Below are 16943 nucleotides of genomic sequence, written 5' to 3' on the forward strand. Positions count from 1 at the left end.
CATGCTACACGTATATGAACATACACTGTGTTTACTGACCTGAATCGAACAGGATATATCATGAATATAACTCCCAATCGATATAAAACCGTCATTCAATACTTGACAACCGATATAAACATTTACAAATATCACGTGATATCATCCTTTAATGAGCCATGTCAGTGAGAGAGAGAGAGAGAGAGAGAGAGAGAGAGAATGGGGTTTATCGTCCACTCGACACACACTAGGTCATTTCGGGAATAACATGGTTTTAATTTTATTTCAATAATTCGCTTGCGTGTAGGGGTCTTTAGCAGTGGGAGAAAACCAGGGGACCCGGAGAAAACCCACGAGATTGGACAGGCAACCCTATTCCTTGTCACCTACAACCGGGGATTCGAAACCACGCCAGTTGACTCAATGATAGACCTTATGATAACGCGCGCACGTGCTAACCATTCGGTGCCCCCCCCCCCCAGGTCAGTGAATAAGAACGGGAATTAAATGGGGTGTAACGTCCCATTGGTCTGTTCAGAAGGGGCTGATGATGACGGGCGTACACTAATCAGTGTGCTATGAAGGAAATTGTGCCCGGGCAGTGCTGGCTTTACGGTCTACTCTTATATCGAATTCCAACTGCCTATAGTGTTCTTTTACGTGTACATTTTCCGGCGTGATTACCCCTTGTCAGTGGTGAAAAACAGGGGGCCTGACAGGGACAGCTGTCTAGTCCCTTGGATGAGACGAAAAAAACCGAGGTCCCGGGTACACATTGGCGTGCACGTAAAAGATCCCTTGACAGTTGGACTTCGATATAAGAGTAGGCCGTACGACCGCTGCTCGGGCAAATTTTCCTCATAGCACACAAGCAGAACAGAAGGACGTTAAACCCCATTCCATTTTATTTTACGTGTACGACAATGTGTACGCTGGATGAGAATAGTCTTTTTTATATAATACGGCGGTAAAGCTCTGTCCTTCATTATTATGTATGCATAGGCCGTACCGAGGCTCGGTGAGTAGGGCGTTGCGTCGTTTACCTAGAGATCCCGGTTTTGGCGGAGAAAGTTTAACGTGAAAAATCCCTGACATTTGGAATTCGATATAAGAGTAGGCAAAAACGTTGCTGCCCGGGCCAAATTTCCCGCATAGCACACTGTTAAAACCCATGTCATTTCATTTCATTTTGGGGGTCTTTGGTACCGATGCTGCTTTATACCAAGTGATGGATGTCATGTGATAAGCTGGCTCTTTATAGAGTATCTGATACCACCTCTGAAAACATTTGTTTTGTTTGGACATATGAAATGAAATGAAATGAAATGGGGTTAAACTACCTACTGTTCTGCTCCGACTGGGCTAATGAAGAGGAGCATGCGCCATACGGTGCTATGAGATTTTTTTACGTGAACGTAATGTGTACACACGACCTCGGTTTTTCGTCCCATCCGAACGACTAGACAGCTGCCCTTGTCATACGCTCCATCCTGCACCACTGACAAGGGGAAACCACGCTGGAGAATCCCGATGAACTTTGTCGGCTCACACTGGGAGCGAACCCGCGACGTCCTGACTAGCCAGCGTCTTACCCACTTAGCCACTTACCCACTAAAGAACACCAGCTCAGAGATTAAATGCAAAGTATAAGATTGTTAGCTATGGTGAGCTGAGAAGTGGCATTCAGTTTTTGCGATCGCAACCCAGGCCTAGAGACCCCGCCCCCTCCTTCTCCCGCGAAACCTTCGATATGTTTCCAGGGTAGAATTTATTATCCAGAACAAAACAAATTATCAAAAATTGTATTCAATATTATTTATTTGACATGATCGGGGATTCCAGTTTTAAAACCACAGAATCAACCAGTGTAACCGTAGATCCAGCTAAGATATTTGCTGTTTCGTGTATAAACGGATGGAGTGCCTACAGGACATCCGCTTAATCCCCATGAGGTGACTCCTACTACAACCATTTCACCATTAACATTACAAACAGCTGGTCCACCACTGTCACCCTGGAAATAGATGAATAAATGTAATTATTTACGAATCCTCCCAAGCAGCAGGCCCGTAACTAGGGGAGGGAGGGGGCCGAAGGGGGTGCTTCGCCCCCCCCCCCTCGTGAAAAATTTTTCGACCATATATATTGACTGTAAATATTAAATGCACCCCCGAGAACACTTCCCGGCCCCCTCGTTGCTCTGAGCTAGTTACGGCCCTGCCAAACAGAGAACACATGACCATTGTGAAAACCAAATTCAACTTACGTTACAAGCGGAGCTGCTACCAGAACCATCAACACAGATATTGGTATTTCGAACTCCCAGGAATCCAGTGAAACCAAGAGCACTTTGACATGCGGAATTGGTGATAACGTTAGTAGAGGTTACCTGAAGAGCATTAGGTAATGGTCCTCCATCTGGAAAAAAAAGTTACAATGTCAGAGAATTAAATGTAGAATCAATTTATAAAAAGAAGCATATCCCTTTATCTGAGCTACTTCCGGAATATAAGCATATTACTTTGCTCTTTTCTTAACTTGCTTAAAGAGGTCCCGAATTACGAGTAACCACAAAGCTTATTTTCAATTGATAACTAAATAATCAGGAATCAGGAAATAAAAAGTGATTTATAAGCCTTTTTGGCCATAACGTGAATATTTTCAGATTTGTCATAGAAGATACATTTACTTGCAAATTGAGTGCATTGACAAATATCTGTTTCCATGATAATTAGGATGTCCTGTAATCGATTCATGATTAGGATCCCGGACGGTGATTTATACAATAGCGTGTATTAGTAATGTTCCTACTGTAATCACTGTACTTGCCTAGATGTTCGACCTCTGTTAGTAATAAAACATTCAGGGATTTTACAGTAATTATTGTACTTACCAAAAGTTCGACCCCAACCAGTAATATAACACTCTGCGACACTACTGTAATCATTGGAATCATTTGGTGGTAAGGTGGCGTATGTAATGCCATCATTTTCATCAATGGGTGTTACAAGCTCAACCAAACCAATGTCATTAGGAAAGCCAGTGCTGTTTGGGTCGTAACTTGGATGCTGGAATCAAATTTATATTGTTAAATCATGAAGGGGGCGCGTTTCCCTACACAACCGAATGAACTCCGACTAGAAACACGTTGATGCAATACGTATTGAATCAATTTTCATTATATGGCTGAGCTAAATATCAAATAATAATATTTTTAATATATTTTCCAGATTAAAGGACAATATTGGTGCCAGTTATTATCACATTAAGACACATTTTGATGAGAGGCCTTTTAGTAAATTAAAACATAATATATACTGAGACGCAATGAAAGCGCTTCACTGATTTGACTGGAAGTGTTGGCGAAACGTAATGCGGCTGAAATGAGATTTTAGGTATGACATATCTTTACCGACGCAACAACCATCCATTACTGTACTTTACTCTACTGTGAAACTCCGGTGCAAGCGTTAAAAAACAAAGTCAGCAACGGCGTTAAGTCAGAAGTGTCCAACGTCAGGCACGCAGTCCTGCAAAGTGTAGTCGGTACTGATGGACCCATGTCGACCCATCACAGTAGGAGCAGCACGGGAAGCCGATAGCCTAGTGTAGTGTAGTCGGCACTGATGAAACCATGTCGACCCATCACAGTAGCAGCAGTACGGGAAGCCGACAGCCTTGTCAAGGCGTTGTCACACGGTGTCTTAGATCCTACTCTTAATTTGAATTCCAGCAGTCAGAGTTTTTTTACATTCACGGGATCTCTGATTTTTGTCCCATCCGAACGACTAGTTGCTGTCCCTCTGACAAGGGGAAACCACGCTGAAAAGTTATGGGGAACTTTCTGGGCCGACACGGTGATCGAACCCTTGTTCTCCTGATTAGCTAGCCAGTCCCTTACTCAAATAAGAATATAGGAAGAAGAATATTGTCTGTTTCTGGGAATCTTATAGAACTGAACTATTATCTCACCTGTATCTTTCTTACAAGTTGTGAGGCTTTCTCGAATCCTGAGGGTGTTTGGAGAAAATGGCCACCGGCAACCACCTGCATATCAGACCTATGGTATCAAATATTAGCAAATATAGAAATATGTCTCGACTGACAAGTGGATGGTTTTGTGTAAGATTTGACATATCAATATTCTTGCTTATGGCTACACCACTGATAAAATCCATTTCAAATGCTTTGTATTTCAAATAAAGCTTTGCTATAATATCCCAACATCTACAACTGACGAGGCTCTGGTGGTTAGCTAAATCTATTCCTTAAGGCTACCCCCAGATTTCGTCTAGGTCGCTGAGATGTAAATAAGGTTAGGACACGTGATTGTTGACGAAACTGTGGGTTAGGGTTTGGGTAAGGGTTACAATATTAATCTAGAGTTTTACAATGTCGAGGTAAATATCAATTTATAGAGTTTTACTATGTGAAGATTCCCTTTACTTACGCATCAGCGTCAATACAATGTGCTGCGGTTAGAGCCCAGTTGCTGTTAATCATAACAGCACCACAAATATGTGACCAGCTATTGCCATCTCGACGTCTAAGAGACGCTTGCCACGGGTGACTATGGGGTTCAGCATCTTGACCACCAACGATTCGTTGATTTTGAGCCTCGGCTTTAAGAAAAAAGAAGCGAAGTTAAAATGAGATATCACCCAGAGCCATTCAATCAATATGTTTTTGGTATCTTTCGTCTTTGGTCTTCAGCAATGGGATCTCAAAATAATAATGACCCTTCTTCAGCAACAGTTCGGAGAAACAGAGTTTGGCGTCGTTGCGGCGTAAGGTTAGCATCAACAAACATTGTGAACTGTGCGATTTTTACATTTGCTAAGCAGGAGGTTTCACACGGTATTTGACACAAGAGTCTCAAGCCTAGTTCATAACCCACCGTACGTGCTATAGTAAATCCATGCGTGAGACTTACGCTTCACTTGCGTGTGTTCGGCACCGTAGAAGATTGCAGACTGGCCGTAGAGACTTTTGGTCCTGCTCATATAACATTTAACATTTTCACCCGGTTTCTTGCAGCTGGTCTGCTAGCTACCAAACCCTACGACCCGTGCCTGTCACAACACGTACGGTGGGATGTGAGCTAGGCTTTAGATATTGTTCCCAGAGCATGTGCTCAATCACAACGACCGTACCACGGAACCAGTAAAGTAACATTTACTTCTTAACAAACCGACGCTCGTCGGTCCAAAAGAATAAATCGCGACAGAACTATCTGTATTACGCCACGCTCGACGCAACACAGTTTCTAGGACGTCGGTCATTTCTACTCGCAGTCACCACTGTTTATTACGTGTAGGATAAAGCACGAGACAGAGGATATGCTCTGGAAAGAAAGACTGAAGAAAATAACCCGAGAGGCCGAGGTTTTTCTCTCGAGAGTTGTTTCTGAAGTCTTTCTTCCCCAGCATAACCGAAGGCGAGGACTTTATCTTGCTTATAAACCGTCTATGTTTACATGTACGCAAGATGAGAATATCTCAGAATTCCCGTATGAAAAACCTTATATCATGTTTTCTTATGGAAAAACTTTCAGAAGAATAACCCCAAATTTCCCTGTATATAACCAAAGCCGCCCCGACTTTCAGACCGCAAGTTATTCCGGGCATAGAATATACCCCAAAGATCAACGAGATTTACCGTTACAGGTTTATAAATGTTGTATTCAACCCATAAAGTCGGTGGCTATTTGCAACGAGGTTACAAGCCATCCAATTCATCCGGCTTCTGACATTACAGTTAAAAAAAAATGAAATGAAATGAAATGGGGTTTAACGTCCTACTGTTCTGCTCCTATACTGGGCTAATGAAGACGGGCTATGAGGGAAATTTTGCCCGGGCAGCGCACTATCGCCTACTCTTATATCGAATTCCAACTGCCAAGGGATCTTTTACGTGCATTCCAATGTTTACACAGGACCTCGGTTTTTCGTCTCATCCGAAGGACTAGACGGCTGTCCTTCTCAGGCCCTCCGTCCTGCATCACTGACAAGGGGAAACCACGTCGGAAAATCGGGATGGACTTTCTCGGCCAATGCAGGGATCGAACACCCGACCTCCAGGGCTAGCGAGCCAGCGCCTTACCCACCTAGCCACCGTGGCTCCCATTACAGTTCAAACTAACAAACCATTTATGAATAAATATACTACGATACCTCTTCGTATTTGCGAATTTATAAAGATTGTTGAAATTCGATCTAATAATTAATAACGATCTTACCTATGGCAGCCACAATGAGAAGAGATAGAACAATCTTCATCATTGATTTCATTAGTGTTACTGATGATTATGTTCTCAAGTCAATGATCTTATATAGTTACCAACCATCAATAAACTGGTACTCCAAATCATAAAATGGTAAAGGACATTTAATGAGACATGTAGATTTACGAATACATCTAAAGTTTATATCGAAATGAAAAGAGGGAGAGAGAGAGAGACAGAGAGTGAGAGAGAGAGAGTGAGAGAGAGAGACAGAGAGTGAGAGAGAGAGAGATAGAGAGAGAAATTGGGTTTAACGTCCTCTCGACACAAACCAGGTCATTTTGGGATAAACATATGTTTCAATTTTTATTTCAATAATTCGCTTGCGCGTAGGGGTCTTTAGTAGTGAGAGGAAACTGGAGGACCCGGAGAAAACCCACGGGGTTGGACAGGCGACCCTACTCCTTGTCATGTACAATCGGGGAATCGAAACCCCGCCAGTTGACTAAATGACAGACCGTGTGATACAGCGCGCGCGTGCTAACCATTCGGCCATCCAACTCCCCCGAAATGGAAAGAAATGGTGTATAACATTATACCTTTTCTGCACCGACTGGGCTAATGAAGGTGATGGGGGGGGGGGGTGCGCCTAGTCTTATTCCGAATCCAACTGCGAAGTGTTCTTTTAAAGCACGTCAATGTGTACACAGGGCCTCGATTTTTCGTACCATCCGAACCGTTGTCCTGCACCACTGACAAGGGAATTCCGCGCCGGAAAATCAGAAGGCAATTCCTCGGCCAACACCGGGAGCCGACCGAAGACCTCCTGGTTAGAGAGCCCGCGTCTTATCCACTGAGCCACTATATCTTTCAAAGTTAATAACATTTACTAAATGCAATGGAAATGGCGTTGCTGATAAGTCTGCATCATCAGTGTCAGTTTCTGAACTACAACAGTAGCTCATGATTTGAAAATATATCGTGTAACAAAAGATACGAGTAACCTGATCCATTGCCAGAAACTAGATATTGAGAGAAAAAAAAAGTATCTGTACAACTTTGATTCACTCTTTTTTTCTGAACGATGACGTAGGCAACTATAAGGATCAGCATAGATTGGCAGATAGAGAATATTTGTAGGTTTATACAAAATACAGTATGAAATGGGGTTTAACATCCTACTGTTCTGCTCCGGCTGGGCTAATGAAGACGGGGGCTGAATGTTCTAACGCGTGCATTGTAGATTATAATGCTTTGTTTTACAGCGAATCAGGTGCTATGTTTCAAACCAGTGAGAGTGAGGGTGAGTGGGGGGGGGGGGGTGACCGAATGGTTGGCACGCGCGCGCTGTATCATAGGGTCTGTCATTGAGTCAACTGGCGGGGTTTCGATTCCCCGGTGTACGTGACAAGGAATAGGGTCGCCTGTCGATCCTCGTGGGTTTTCTCAGGGTTCTCCGGTTTCCTCCCCCTATTAAAGACCCCTACGCGCAAGCGAATTATTGAAATAAATTGAACCATGTGTTAGTTCCGAAATGACCTAGTTTGTGTCGAGTGGACGTTAAACTCCATCTCTCTCTCTCTCTATCTCTCTCTCTTTCTCCAGTGAGATTTTAAATATTATTCCCAAAATGATCTAGTTTGTCTTGGGTGGATGTTAAACGTCACTGCCCTCTATGTAACTTCCCTTTAATGTGATCGAACATATGGTAGTTCATTATTAATATTAAATGACTACAATAAAACAATTATTATTCTTAACATAGAGACTTCAAGTATTTAAAGGAGGGACTGACAAATGTTTAAATTCCCATGTATCGTTAAGTCATTGAGCTCACGTTCGGGACAATGGCTTTCTGCTTCAGGTCACAGAGTTCAGTAATCATAAAATGTAAGGAGGGGGGGGGGGGGGCATCCTGGTCGTTCACCCGGCTTCGCGCTGTAAAACCAAACTCCACTGGGTTACATTCCACATGCAGGAATAAACCCTATTTCTCTGTGTCGACTTGACGCTTTACGATAAAACATAATTTACTCGGTGAGAATATTCTTGAACACGACTTGTACATAATACACCCCAAGAGATAATCAAATACAAAGAGTCCCTAAAACAAAAGACAAAATCCACCAAATATTGTGTTTACTTCCTTTTTCTGGTACAAAATTATTGGGTATATCAAAAATGTCAAAACATTTTCTCGTACGAAAATAATGGGTATATCAAAACTGTCAAAACTTTTTTCTGGTACGAAAATAATGGGTATATCAAAACTGTCAAAAGATTTTCTGGTACGAAATTAATGGGTATATCAAAACTGTCAAAACATTTCCGGGTACGAAAATAATGGGTATATCAAAACTGTCAAAACTTTTTCTGGTACGAAATTAAAGGGTATATGTCAAAACATTTTCTGGTACGAAATTAAAGGCTATATCAATTCAAAATGTGAGTATCGTATAACAAAAAACAAACAATATATAAGATCTATATTTTTATTTATATAGAAGTTTAAGATTGAATCAACCAGTGTAACCCCTGATCCAGCTAAGATATTTGCTGTTTCGTGTATAAACGGATGGAGTGCCGACAGGACATCCGCTTAATCCCCATGAGGTGACTCCTACCACGTGCATTTCACCATTAACATTACAAACAGCTGGACCACCACTGTCACCCTGGAAATAAATGAATACACTTGTAACGAAATGACAGCTGTCTAGTCGTTCGGATGGGACGAAAAGCCGAGGTCCCGTGCGCGTTTGATCATAAGGTCTTTCATTGAGTCAGGTGGAGTGGTTTCGATTCTCCGCGTCCGCCCTAGCGAATTATTGAAATAAAATTGAGCTATATGTTAGTCTCGAGTTTCGAGAAGACGTTAATCTCTCTCTCTCTCTCTCTCTCTCTCTCTCGCTCTCTCTCTTTACGATAAGGGGCGTTGGGTGGCCGCTGTAGATCATGATACGGTCTGTCATTGTATCAGTTGGCGTGGTTTTGGTCGCCTGCCTAACCTCGTGGGTTTTCTGCTTGTCCTCCGGTGTCCACTACAGCTAAATATCCCTACGCTATTATTGAAATGGACGTGTACCTTATTATAGACACAACATGCCCTAGTATGTGTTGAGTGGACGGTACACTTACGTTACAAGCGGAGCTGCTACCAGAACCATCAACACAGATATTGGTGGATCGAACTCCCAGGAATCCAGTGAAACCAAGAGCACTCTGACATGCGGAATTGGTTATAATGTTAGTACGGGTTACCTGAAGAGCATTAGGTAATGGCCCTCCATCTGGAAAAGAGTTAAAAACGAAGACCTGTAACAGCTAGTTACACACTTGCTAATTAATGACAACTGTATAATTTCTAAACACTTTCTATACATACTAAACACTAGTTTAGAATACTGACCACTTATATGATTTAATGGCAAAAATTTGCCATTACAAAAACAGCTAGCTTCATCAGTCAACGGTATCAGCTTACCGGTACAAGTGGGTTTGGATGGCCGAATGGTTAGCACGTGTGCGCTGTATCCCAAGGTCTGTCATGGTGTGGTGGTGGTGGTGTTAACGGGTGCGCGTTAGTTCATAGGCCTGTCATTCAGTCAACTGGCGTGGTGTCGATTCCCCGGTTGTACGTAACAAGGGGTAGGGTCGCCTGTCCAACCTCGTGAGATTTTTCAGGGTCCCTCCCACCGCTAAACACCCCTACGCCCAAGCGAATTATTGAAATGATATTGAACAACGTGTTAGTCCCGAAATGACCTAGTTTTGACGAGTGGACGTTACACCCCTCTCTCTCTCTCGCCCTCTCTCTCTCACCCACCAGTGTAATGTAATAATCGTACTTACCATAAGTTCGACCCCAGCCAGTAATATAACACTCTGCAACATTACTGTAATCATTGGAATCATTTGGCGGTAAAGTGGCGTATGTAATGCCATCATTTTCATCTATGGGTGTTATAAGCTCAACCAAACCAATGTCATTAGGATAGCCAATGCTGTTTGGATCATAACTTGGATGCTGAAAAGAAATTTATATCCGTTAAATCATCAAGACGGCGATATATCATATGCTGTCAAATTTATATTTGTTTTGAAAGGCCATAAATATTAACCCCCAGTCTAAAGAAACTGGTCCTGGTGAAAATGATATCCGTTAAATATTTCTTAGATTGTTAAGAATGGGACAATTTACCTGTGGAGTAAAACCGAACTGAACTCCTTGTCCAGGAATCGACAGTAAAGGATTTCCACTCCTAAACTTATGACCTCTTGTCCAAGCACCCTTCCCCCTTCCACCCCGACTCCATCCCATCTGATGAAATACTCGCTTTGTACCAGTATTCGTATGTGCATAATACACTGTTTATTTTTTTAGTTTGTCTTCATCTTTGCAAACCGAATAGGAAGTTAGGGGCTCCCATTTGGGCAAACTGAATACGAAGTTAGGGACCCCAATTTGTGCAACAGCGCTGTTCTATTTAAACTGCGGTATAGTTCAAATTGATAAAGCAGAAACAACCAAATGATTTTTCGATAATCATGAAGCCCATAAAGGTATAGTTGTGCATTTAAAAAAAACCCAACAAAATCATGGACTTCTACCTCACGTTGTCGTTAAGATATTTCGGTGTGCGGTGTTCTGTTTACGATAGTCGATCACGCGATTCGAAGCTACCTGAATTCACCCATAACGTCCCTACATGTACCGGGTGACACAAAAAAAGCGTTCATCACCTAAACTTGGTCGACGAAGAGGGGTCGTCAGGGACCTCCAGTGGTTCCAGCAGGATGGTGCCACCCTCCACACTTCAAACGAATCATTGGCATGGCTACAGCAGCGTTTCCCTGACCGACTGATCAGCCGCAGGTGTGACCCGGAGTGGTCGCCGCATTCACCGGACTTGAACGCCCCAGATTTTTATCTGTGGGGATACCTTAAGGACAGGGTGTATGGCAACAACCCCCCGACTATACCTGATCTGAAGGCAGCAATCACAGCAGCAATAAAAGCGACCCCAAGGGAAGAATGTGGGAGGGTCATCGAGAACTTTGCCCGCCGGATCCAAATGTGCTTGCAGCACCGGGGAGCTCATTTAGAGCACATTTTCTGAGCGCCAGTTAAACAAAGAGTTTTTGTGGTACAGACTTGAAACTTTGAAGATGTCTGCTACATAGACTTAACCTACTGTAGCTGAATTTTGGTGTTAATCTAAATAAAATTTCGGAAGTTATTCGATTGTTATTGATGAACGTTTTTTTTGTGTCACCCTGTACAATGGAAACATAATTCCCAAAGTTGTCCAAAGGTTTACTCTACCGGGTTTTATTAAAATATTTAGTAATTATTATTGATCGCCTTACCTGAATAACTCGTGAAGCAACTGATGCTCTCTCAAATTGCGAGGGAGTTTGCAAGAAGTGGCCACCAGCTACTACTTGAAGATCAGAAGCAGACCTATTAAATGAATCATCAATTAATACATCAAACTCTTACACCTACACAATCTACCCAGACGAACAACAACAAAACCCCACGCCACTATAAACAATGTTCCGGGAGTAAATTATCTCAATTCCAAAAATAGTGGCAATCAAGTGAAAAGGAGAAATTCGGAGTACAACGCATGTGCCGACTGCATAAAAAATATCTCAATCAATCATGACAATTGAACCATATTTGTTACTTAAAATACGTCACGATTCTATTTACAACACCTCAGCTGTTGAGACTGGCAGAGGGTTGAATTCTATATCACTTGATTGCAATTCTATCAGTTCGGGACGTTCCAGACTGATACTCGAGCACACCTCGAGCAAAATTACAACAAGATACTAATTTGTTTGAAATATTAGTTATAAATTCATTATTTGTATTAATAAAATGATTTTAATAACATTAATAGATGTTCCCAGATAAAACTTATGCTTCAAAACTCGCAGGCCCAACATACGAATAAAGGGGAAGCTACTCTTAATCAAAAATACAAGAAGTTGCCAATTTGTTTAAAATATTAGCTATAATTTCATTATTTGTATTAATAAAATAATTTTAATACCATGAATGGACCAATTTCACTCGGTCAGGTAACATAGCGTATCATAATTGCGTCTATTGGTTCTGTAACCTACACCAGGTATCAGCTTGGACGTTATTATTATTATACAACCTTCGCAACAAAATTTTAGTCCTTTCATGTCATTTATGATAAATGTGTAAAAATTTGACACGGCTGTTGTGACTGAATGGCGACGGTGGATCGACCAAATTGATACGTACAAAAAATGTGAATACGTCAACGCGACAACTTTTCCACAATCCAAGAGTATATCAAGACTTAATTCTCTATTTCTCCGAACGACTTAGGTGTAGCAATATTGCAGGCTACAATAATTAGCAGTTTGGGAGGCCCCTATTCACTAACTGACAATCGCTCAGAGAATTTAGCTTTTTTTTATTCAATCTGATTAAAATACAGATCTATATTTGGTTTCGTATTTTTTATACTTTCGATGGCCTACACTACATGAAGATCTGACCGGTTCTAGTGGAAGCTGTCGTACCAGACACAAGAGGCGTTTGACCCTATGACGTCAGATATTGATTAATCAATCAACGTTGACGTTTTGACTAGTGGTTTACCCACAGTTCCGTGCATCGCACACAAATAACTCGCCGTAACAGACCGTTTCATTAGTTAGCCACTCACTTTAACCAGAACGCGTGTTATATAAGAACTCGTCAAGATCATAGTGTTGTGAAGACAAGTAAAACGAAATTTTGAAATATAAAAAACAAAACGAAATAGGATTGATTTTTATTATTAAGACTGCCATTGAAAAAATCATTCTAGTTCCATATATTCCGGAATATCTATAAATCACTGTTTTCTATATTTCATTTTTGTTAACTTATGTGTATTACAGTGACCACCACCCCTTTAATATACAGGAGACAAATCATATTGTAAAGGTACAGTAATATCAATAAAAGTTTGTCAACATTAATAAATTACAATTCAATAAATCCCTTACTGTATATGTGGGTGCATAACTGAAACCCATTGAAAATAAAAATATAGTATATGTCTTTACTTACGAGTCGATACAGTGAGCGGCAGTTAGAGCCCAGTTTCTGCTAATCATCACAGCACCACAAATATGTGACCAGCTATTGCCATCTCGACGTCTAAGAGACGCTTGCCACGGGTGACTATGAGGTTCAGCATCTTGACCACCTACGATACGTTGATTTTGAGCTTCTGCTGTAAAGGGAAATCAATGTAAAGTTACAACTAACAAGTTACCGCCCTGTGCATTATTTTACAGCTTTCAAATAATGTGTAGTCTATGTTTTGTTGGTCACATTATCTGCATTATTACAAATACGTTGATGCAGAAAAAAAGACACTAAAAACCATTTTATTTCATATAGCCTATTTTGGAATCAGAAAATTCCGGATAAAATGCATACATTTTTATAACATTTTTAATTTCAAATTTCTATTTTTCTCTATGGGTCTCCTTAAACTATCAATAAAAAGGCCCACTTCTGTTAAATTATATTCATGATTGGTTTGGTACCAACCGTCGTTAAATTGGTATTTAACAAGCTAGCTAACTATTGTTAGCTACGGACTACAGTTAACTATAACCATACAACACGGTAATTACATATTTCTAGGCGGGACTATGGATTCTGAAATCTATGTGGGAGCCACGATGGCTAAGTGATTAAGACGCTGGCTCGCTAGTCAGGAGGTCACGGGTTCGCTCCCGGTGTTGGCTGAGAAAGTCCAACGGTGCAGGACGGGGGGCCTGACAAGGACATCTGTCTAGTCGTTCAGATGGTACGAGAAACCGAGGTCCCGTGTACACGTAACTCTTGGCAGTTGGAAATGGATATAAGTGAAGGCCGAAGTACAGCTGTCCGGGCAAAATTTCCCTCACAGCACACTGTATGGCGTATGCCCGTCTTCATTAGTCTAGTAGTAGCAGAGTAGTAGGACGTTAATCCCCAATTCATTCAATCATACATGACAAGGAGTATATAGGGTCGCCTGTCCAACCTCGTACGTTTTCTACGAGTCGTCCGGTTCCCCCCCCCCACTGCTAAAGACCACTACGCGCAAGCGAATTATTGAAATAAAATTAAACCATATGTTAGTCCAAAAATGATCTAGTTTATGTCGAGTGAACGTTAAACCCATCTCTCTCTCTCTCGCTCTCTCTCCCTCTCTCTCTCTCTCTCTCTCTCGTGCTGGTGTGGTTTACAGCACGCTCCTCCATTTTAGCTTAAATCACAATATGGCTCAACTGTTCTAATCTATTTAATATCGGAGAAATCCGATGCCATCGAGAGTTGATTATAGCCTGAATAGGTTAATTAATGTCTAATTAATAATTTAGAAAACATTTCAGGTCTAAAGAAAGACCTGCAATAGGCAGATTTAGCTCTGGCATAATGTATGTTTAATGTTTTAAGTAAAACTATTCCCCATAACAATCTACTGTAAAGTCATTAGGGGTTGATACTGAAATAACTACAACCGTCAATAATTGTGACACTATGCAGGCTACCCTTGCAGGATCCCTTCGACCGCCTCAGACGGACTCACAGTTCCTACCACCATTTATTTCTCCGCCCAATTTCATAAAATTAGGGTTGACGTAACGGCGTGCTCTAATGAAACACTTGTCCATATATGGTCAAGGATCCGACCAGATAGTTGACGCCCCTAACCTTTTGATATAACTTAGAACAGTGCGTTCTCCACGGGAGAGGGTTGGGCGAAATAGCCAGGGTAGACATCATAGGTTTCAATCGTGATTAACGTTAAAATATCTAAAGAACAGTTGCTGTGTCGATGTTGTAGAATATATCATTGTAACATACAAAGATACCTTCAACACACAGAAAGAGTTTGAAGTCTTATTGATCACGACGTAAAGTCCTACCCAGACACAGCATAGTGTCATATAATCACATGCTCTGAATTTGACGTACATAAGGTAAGCTGCGGTTGATACTAGGCGACAGTTTGTGTCGATGTGTTGGTCATATAACAACTTATTTCCAAGCTTGTTATTGGAAATAAAACCTTCGGGATGTTTTTTTCGAATAACAGCCTGGAAAACCGTTGTTATCTACTATATAGACGATATTTGTCGTTTTGTCGTGAATAACATATTTTATTTCATCGAGAAGCAAGAAAACTTATATTTTCACGAATGCGTAGCATGAGTGAAAATATAAACGTTTTCTTGCTTAGAGATGAAATAAAATATGTTATTCACGACAAAACGACAAATGTTCTATTTATTTTATGATTTTACAATCATTTTAGGTAAAAACAACATGGACTACTGCTAGCCAGTGGAATAACACTTTTATTTCACCGATAAAACGCGGTATTCCACTACTGATCAAAAAATAAATACATGTAGTACACTACATGGCGTGTGCCCATCATCAGCTCGGGCATAATATGATTTGTCATTTGATGGAGATGTTTACGTATAGCTATTAATTTCAGTTGTACTTACCCACGGCAGCCACAAGGAGGACAGCTAGAACCACTTTCATTGTTGCTATATGGTTACGTTACTGTAGATTTACTCGTAACGCTCGCATTTATATACGAATTGCCAATTCACAAGTGTTGTCTTATCCATGCCCATAAAATTTTTAAAAAAATTCTTTGCAGATGGTTCTTCGCATGAATTCGAGTTAATTGCAAACCACTTAAAATCCATTCTCTTGTCATTTTATTTATCGATTTCATTTTAAAGTTCTGGTTACATACAGTTATAGATTTAGAAGAAGAGATATCCCAGGTTATTCCATTTATAAGGTCCCATCTAATCCCCCAACCTCACGATTCGAGGAAGATAAACGATGTTAAAATACATATTTAGTTCTGGTTAACTATGGTTAAATGGTATGGCTAGTGAGTGAATAAACTATAAACTTGATGTTTGAGATTTGATGAGTCTCTTCCAGTATCGCCGATTTATTGTATTAACAATTGTACTTCTGTTTTACCAATTTTACAGAGGCGGTGTCGCTGTTTGAAACATCTGATGACTGATACTCATGAGAGAGAGAGAGAGAGAGAGAGAGAGAGAGAGAGATGGGGTTTAACGTCCACTCGACACTAACATATGGTTCAATTTTATTTCAATAATTCGCTTGCGCGTAGGGCTCTTTAGCAGTGGGAGGAAACCGGGGGACCCGGAGAAAACCCACAAGGTTGGACAGGCGACCCTACTCCTTGTCACGTACAACCGGGGAATGAAAACCACGCCAGTTGACTCAATGACAGACCTTATGATACATTCGGCCATCAAACCCTGCTCTAAAACAAGAAGTGGTATCACTTGTTATATAGAATGTAAGCAAACCCCGATTCTTGCAATCCCCGATGGGCGTATACGAAGATGTTTGATTGCCTTATTATGTGCTTCGCAGAATCAGTTTACTGTCGACGATTGGGGAAGAGTTTCGCCGTTTAAGCAACGGGCGTCGCACGCTCGAGGAGGACAGTCTTCGAGGATTTCTTTTTTCTATTATACTGATATCCCAAGACACACAATATCCGGGTAATCGCAGCCATAGCAGGTCTAATTATGGTTCAGCCGAAAATTCTGAGAATATTTTCGTATTCAGTTCTATCGACCTTCTTTGTGTTAAAAATAATCACCAACTGATTGGTTATCAAACGAACAGTTGACA

The 16943-nt window shown here is 41.2% G+C and overlaps 2 protein-coding genes across 2 annotated transcripts; both read right to left on the reverse strand.

Moving 5' to 3' along the window:
- Positions 1-31: 31 nt before the first annotated feature.
- Positions 32-5261, reverse strand: LOC126832616 (chymotrypsin-C-like). The gene is made up of 5 exons (XM_050563460.1): positions 5222-5261; positions 4446-4601; positions 2246-2397; positions 1957-1993; positions 32-39 (listed from the first exon to the last, which is right to left on the reverse strand). The coding sequence occupies exons 1-5, from the start codon at positions 5259-5261 to the stop codon at positions 32-34; spliced, it is 393 nt and encodes a 130-aa protein (XP_050419417.1).
- Positions 5262-8721: 3460 nt separating this feature from the next.
- On the reverse strand, positions 8722-15834 carry LOC126832617 (elastase-1). Its single transcript, XM_050563461.1, has 6 exons — positions 15755-15834; positions 13308-13473; positions 11573-11666; positions 10055-10229; positions 9341-9492; positions 8722-8877 (listed from the first exon to the last, which is right to left on the reverse strand). Exons 1-6 carry the CDS (start codon positions 15792-15794, stop codon positions 8722-8724), a joined length of 783 nt encoding a protein of 260 aa, XP_050419418.1. The 5' UTR covers positions 15795-15834.
- Positions 15835-16943: the final 1109 nt, after the last annotated feature.

Source organism: Patella vulgata, chromosome 9, assembly GCF_932274485.2.
Source record: "Patella vulgata chromosome 9, xgPatVulg1.2, whole genome shotgun sequence".
Lineage (NCBI taxonomy): Eukaryota > Metazoa > Mollusca > Gastropoda > Patellidae > Patella > Patella vulgata.

Bases quoted from the DNA above. Each gene is read 5' to 3' on its own strand.
- LOC126832616 (XM_050563460.1), bottom strand. From the start codon at position 5,261: ATGACCGACGTCCTAGAAACTGTGTTGCGTCGAGCGTGGC. The intron at 2,398-4,445 runs GTATTGACGCTG...TTTTTTTTCCAG, and splicing joins GGCTCTAACCGCAGCACATT to ATGGAGGACCATTACCTAAT. The intron at 1,994-2,245 runs GTAAGTTGAATT...ATCTATTTCCAG, and splicing joins GTAGCAGCTCCGCTTGTAAC to GGTGACAGTGGTGGACCAGC.
- LOC126832617 (XM_050563461.1), bottom strand. From the start codon at position 15,794: ATGAAAGTGGTTCTAGCTGTCCTCCTTGTGGCTGCCGTGG. The intron at 13,474-15,754 runs GTAAGTACAACT...TTCCCTTTACAG, and splicing joins CCTCCTTGTGGCTGCCGTGG to CAGAAGCTCAAAATCAACGT. The intron at 10,230-11,572 runs GTAAGGCGATCA...ATTTCTTTTCAG, and splicing joins TTGCTTCACGAGTTATTCAG to CATCCAAGTTATGATCCAAA.